At 38.6% G+C, this 6,032-nt stretch overlaps 1 protein-coding gene across 1 annotated transcript; it reads left to right on the top strand.

Annotated features, from left to right (window-relative positions):
- The first annotated feature begins 466 nt into the window (after positions 1-466).
- Positions 467-5,783, top strand: LOC105048847 (protein NRT1/ PTR FAMILY 2.13). The gene is made up of 4 exons (XM_010928322.3): positions 467-858; positions 1,486-1,703; positions 2,443-3,023; positions 4,551-5,783. Exons 1-4 carry the CDS (start codon positions 687-689, stop codon positions 5,371-5,373), a joined length of 1,794 nt encoding a protein of 597 aa, XP_010926624.1. The 5' UTR covers positions 467-686; the 3' UTR covers positions 5,374-5,783.
- The last annotated feature ends 249 nt before the right edge of the window (positions 5,784-6,032 follow it).

Genomic DNA, 6,032 nt, shown 5'->3' on the forward strand with positions numbered 1-6,032 from the left:
TTTATTGGACTGACTGCAAGCTGACTGTGGTACTTATGAATAGATACATGAATTCGAATCTTTAACCTAGTGAAGATGTCGAAATTTAAACAGGAGAGTACGTGAGGATCCGTGTAGATATATATTAATTTCATTATCGATTATTTGTTGAAAAAATATTGAATATTTATATAGATTAAAGACTTAAATAATATATTTTTAATTTTTAAGATGAGTTTCTGAATTATTATATCATTTGGACAAAGAGGGGATAAAATTATCATGTCATTAGAACTGATCTCTAATTTAATTTTGTGGCTGCTTTCAAGCCAAGAAAGAGAGAGAGAGAGAGGGTTTGTCTGAGTTGAGCTGACAAAGGAACAAACAGCACGATTTTTACTTTTGATGCAGCAGACAGCACGATTCCTGCCAAAAACATAGTAGGATGGACCGCACAAAGAATCCAAGTAGTAGACATGCCTGGAAAAAGAAAAGCCTGCATATTAGACGGAGAAGGTTGCGAATCAAAATCATGGACATGGCTGCAGCGGTCCCCCCACCATTATTGGCCTTTTGGCTCCACCCATCAGCGGAATCATCCCTCTTCTTATTTTAGAGTCTGAGGATGTTCATTCCAAAGGACTGCCAAGGTGATAGCAGGCCGGCAGGATTTGGAGGGATCAGAGAGAAAGAGAGAGAGAGAGGTGATGATGATGAAGAGTTGGCTACGAGTGTTCATGTACATGAAATGTACCCCCTTCACATCGCCGTCGTCTGAACCCATGGAGGTGGAAGGAGCCAACCGGGAGGTGGAAGGAGCCAAACGGGAGGTGGTCGCCAGGAAGCCCAGAGGATGGCAATGCATGCCCTACGTCATAGGTCTCTCTCTCTCTCTCAGTCTCACACTCAAGATTATACCTCAGTTGTTAATTTCCTATTAGAGTGAGCTTATTTCTAACAGCTTGATACTATCAGACTAAGCAAGTACTTTAGATCAAGGTAGAATGGAGTTTGATGCAAGCTCATGCAGTTCAAGCTCAAAATTAGCTTCCTTGTACGGTGAATAGAACCCATCAACCGTCAAACCGTTCTTGAACCATGATATACACAGGTTTGATGTGAAACTAGTTTTGATCCTTAAGGCCAAGATCAAGCAGCTTGGCACATGCATCTAGATTCGGGCTGACCAAGCTGAACATGACCTCTGTGTGAAGTTAGTTTCACACAATCTTCATATAGAGTTGGGTTGGATGTTAATAAGTTTGTGATTTTTTTTTTTTTTTTTGAAAAAAAATTCCTACTTCTTGCTTAGCTTGGCTGGAAATCCCTATGGCAGCCCAACCTTTTCTTTAAAAAAAAGAAAGAAAGAAAAAGGAAAAATACAAAAGAAATTGAAAAAAATTGTGTAAGCAGATTAGATTAGTAGATCTTGGAGATTTTTCTAATTGGTTGTTAGGTCGATATTGTGTAAGGCTCTTGCATATGTACACTTTTTTTCCTCTGCAGGGAATGAGGCATTTGAGAAGGTGGCATCAATTGGGCTAACAGCAAATCTAACAGTATATCTGGTAAACCATTTCAACATGGAGCAGGTGGAGGCAGCAAACTTGACAAACATCTTCTATGGGACAACCAACTTTACACCCCTGATAGGTGCCTTCATTTCTGATGCCTACTGGGGAAGATTTCGAACCCTAGCTTATGGCTCTTTTGCATCTCTCTTGGTAAGAATCTGCCAAATCTTGTCACGAGTAGAACGTCCAATTTGACTTGGTTAATCTTGTCACAAATAGTAGCTATATTCACACATGTTTTCAGCTAATCTTTTTTTTTTTTTTTTTTTAAGTATATATTTCTTTGATTACATGTTTTCAGCTAATCTTAGTAGTTAGAACTTTAAGATAATCTTTGTAGTTTAATTAATATTTACAGACATACATGTTCACATGTACATTCATTTACATATGTGCATGTACATGAAGCCTCACAATAACATGCTATTTTCCCTTAGCAGCGTTGTTGTATAGCCGACGAGAGTATGTGAAGACAAGTAATGCGTCCAAGGTTTTTTCTTCCTCAAAGTAGGATAGGAGGAAGCCAGAGAGGGTGAGGGTGAGACCGAAACTAGGTAACTGGTATCCAACACTTAGTATTCTTACTGAGTCAATCAGCTGGCATCCTCATCCAATTATCCCATTTGACATACCAATATGACAACTAACATTCAAGTAGTCTTACATCATTAGCTAGTTGGCACCTCTCCTCTCTTTTGATATATGTCTATAGTACAAATCCTAGAGGTGGTTCTCCTAAGTATGATTTGCATGTTATATGCTAATTCCTGTTTACACATATGGGATTCTTGATCCATTGCTTTTGATGCCTTGTACTGTAAAAGTCATGCAGCATGTAGCAAAATATATGAATAGAAATTCTTATTTCCTTATGGTTAATTACGTTCAGGGAATGCTGGCCTTGACCCTCTCTGCTTCAATCCCACAACTGCAAACACCAAGTTGTAGCCAATTGGCCCACCAAGTAGGACAATGCATGAAGCCATCTAAAGCAAAACTGAGTATCTTGTTCATCTCCTTGAGCTTCTTGGTTCTTGGCGCCGGGGGTATACGGCCATGTAGCTTGCCCTTTGGCGTCGATCAATTCGACTACACCTCAGAGGAAGGGTTAAGGGGCCTCAATAGTTACTTCAATTGGTATTATGGCACCACTACTGCTGCCTTTATGATCTCTCTAACTGTTGTTGTCTATATCCAAAATAGCATCAGCTGGTCCATTGGGTTTGCCATACCAACAGCCCTCATGCTCCTCTCAGTAACTTTGTTCTTCCTGGGTACTAGACTATATGTCTATGTGCCCCCTGAAGGGAGTATCTTCTCTGGAATTGCTCAAGTTTTTGTTGCCTCATTTAAGAAGCGAAAACTCGAGCTTCCATTTCCTGATGATGCTCAGCAACAAGAATCAGTACTATATAACCCTCCTACTCGGAGTGCCCGAATCTTGAAGCTTCCACTAAGTTTACAATTCAGGTATATAACTCTATCTCCGTTCACTCATTCTACCGAACAATACATAAGCTTTAGTCTAAAATCAATGCTGTATAGCTTTTATAGTAGAAGTGACAACATCTTGAAGCTCTCACTAAGTTTACAATTAAGGTAACTCCATCTTCCTCCACACTCATCCTTTGCTGATCGCAAATGGAGTCTTAGACTCTTCCATCATGCCGTCAATGGAGATCTCCGAGGCACAGTAATTAAATTTGAAAAAGGAAAATATCTTATTTGCATCTCCTATTCTAGTATTACATAAATAGCATACACTGTTACAAATCATTGGAATGGAAACATATATTTTGTATGATTATGCCAACATGTGGTGTTTTTCTACGAGCCAACACCCAATAGGTTTCATGTCTAACAGGCAGGCAAGAACCTATCAACTCCCATTAGTAGAAAAATTCATAACGTTTAGTGACTGTGATGGTTGAATTAAACGGGCCTTTTACTTTTCAATTTTTTCTGCCTTTAAATCAGGAAACTATGGATGACCCCTTGAATTTATGCATTAGTTCCTGCATTCTCTTCTTAAAAATAACCATATTTTATAGTATAAACTTTGAGATTGCCTGTATATACTTATATGTGCAACCATCATTATTTCAAGAATATAGGCGCTAAAATTACATCCACTAAAAGAAGGGGACATACTCTGATGCATGACATGTAATGCAATACGTAAGTAAATTGTTGATCTAGCCATAATATAATCCTTGCCCTTTTTTTTCCCTATTAGACGGGAGTCATATCATAGTCCACACCAAAAGGTGGACTCCACCTTTTATGATATCGTACAGACATTAACAATACAATATGTCTTCTAACATCATACGATTCATATATAAATATGGGAAAACTAATAGGGTGGATCCATGATTAGGAGCCCAACCTAGTAGACTTACTAAATGGTGACAGTTGCCAAGATCTTTCAGTTACATAGGGAATTCTGTCTATCTTACTCCAAATTCTATCAACATTAAAAACAACTACGGTTGCCAACAAACATAAATAACAACAATGATACTACAAACCTCTGTCATACTGTCTTTTCTCACTTAACCTTTTTCAATAAATCTTTAATCAAGCTCTAAGTTCTATAATGACCGCATAAGTCTCTAATGAACGTCATTCTAAATTCTCAGCCTGGCAGATTCAATCTTATTTGAAATTCCAACGATGCTCACAAGTCTTCAATTAAATTTTAATCAACACCATCGAAAATACCAAAAAAAGAAAAAGGCCTAAAACACGCAATCACAACCTAATCAATCTCATGTAAACAAATTCGAATAATAAACATCGATCTATGGAAAATATGAGCTGAAACATGCATCAATAAAATTCAACAAAAGCATGATAAATATCTAACTTATCACATATGAAGGCATAATTAAAGAAAAATACCTCTGTATTGATCAACAAAATAAATGATGCATTTATATTATAAATCTAATGAGGAAGGAAATGATGTTGTTCAGTAATGTTATCCATCATCAGGTTCCTCAACAAAGCTGCAATTAAATGCGATGGTGAGATAAAACCAGATGGTACAATAAATTCATGGAGGCTTTGCAGTGTCCAACAGATTGAGGAAGTAAAATGCTTAATGCGTATTGTGCCGATATGGTTTTCTGGCATCATATGCTTTGTGGCAATGGCTCAGCAGTGGACTTTTTTAGTGTTACAAGCCATGAAGATGGACCGCCACCTCGGTTCACATTTCCAAATTCCTCCAGGATCTGTTGGCACCATCAACCTGCTCGCTCTAGCTTTGTTCCTCCCTATCTATGACAAGGTTTTTGTCCCCATGGCCAGAAGAATCACAAGAATTGAGACTGGGATCACCCTTCTCCAAAGACAAGGAGTTGGACTGGTCTTCTCTAGCTTATCCATGGTAGTTGCAGCCTTGGTGGAGCGTAAAAGAAGAGACTCAGCTTTGTCTCATGGCGGGGCTACGCCAATGTCATTCTTGTGGCTTGCACCGCAGCTCATTCTAACAGGCATTGCAGAGGGCTTCAATGCAGTAGGACAAGTGGAGTTTTACAACAGGCAATTCCCTGAACACATGCAAACCTTAGCAGGATCTCTCTTCTTCTGTAGCCTGGCTGGTGCTAACTATTTGAGCAGCTTTTTAGTGAGCATTGTCAAGAAAACCACCGGCGGCGGTGGTCGGGCAAGCTGGTTGGACAACAACATTAATATCGGTAGAGTGGATTACTACTACTATGTCATAGCTATCATGGGGGTGGTGAATCTGCTATATTTCCTAGTGTGTGCCCATTACTACCGTTACAAGGGCTTGCCATTAGTGAAGGAATAAATCTTTGGGACATGGGTAAGGTCTATATGGAAGGGCAGTTGAAGTATCATATAGAAAAGTCCGGGAGTTAGTGAAAGGATGGAGAGGTGTTTGTAATGATGATGATACACTTGGCAACTAAAGCTTTAATGAACTTCCTGAGCAATCCAATAAGATGATGCAGGAAATCATGAATTCAATATGTAATGGATCAGTGACATAAGGTTATTTGAGGAAAAAGCTAGGTCCGTGGTGTAGCTGGTCTTCAGAAAATTTTCTGAAGTTTGTCAAGAAAGCATCAGGCCAGATAAGATCTGACTCTAAGAAGAGAACCATAATAAAGGGCTGCAAGTGCTTCATGTGGGTCCGATGTATTGCTCCAAGGTAGCAGATGTGTAATATATTTGAAATAAATCAGTTTAAAGTAGAAACATGGTGCTCCAATGAGCTAAGCATGTGACATGAATTGCACCATACAGACATTGCAGCATTCCATAAAAGAATATCAGTAAAAGAAAACAGAAAAGATGCAGAGAAAATAATGTTTGGCTACTTCAGCATTTGTATACCAGTACCATGTAGAAAGTCTACAAGACACAACAAACTCTCAGTTGAGTTGAACCCATAGAATCTGATAAAAGATTCTACTAACAAAAAAAAATCTGATAAAGGATTACTCA

Source organism: Elaeis guineensis, chromosome 7 (genome assembly GCF_000442705.2).
Source record: "Elaeis guineensis isolate ETL-2024a chromosome 7, EG11, whole genome shotgun sequence".
Lineage (NCBI taxonomy): Eukaryota > Viridiplantae > Streptophyta > Magnoliopsida > Arecales > Arecaceae > Elaeis > Elaeis guineensis.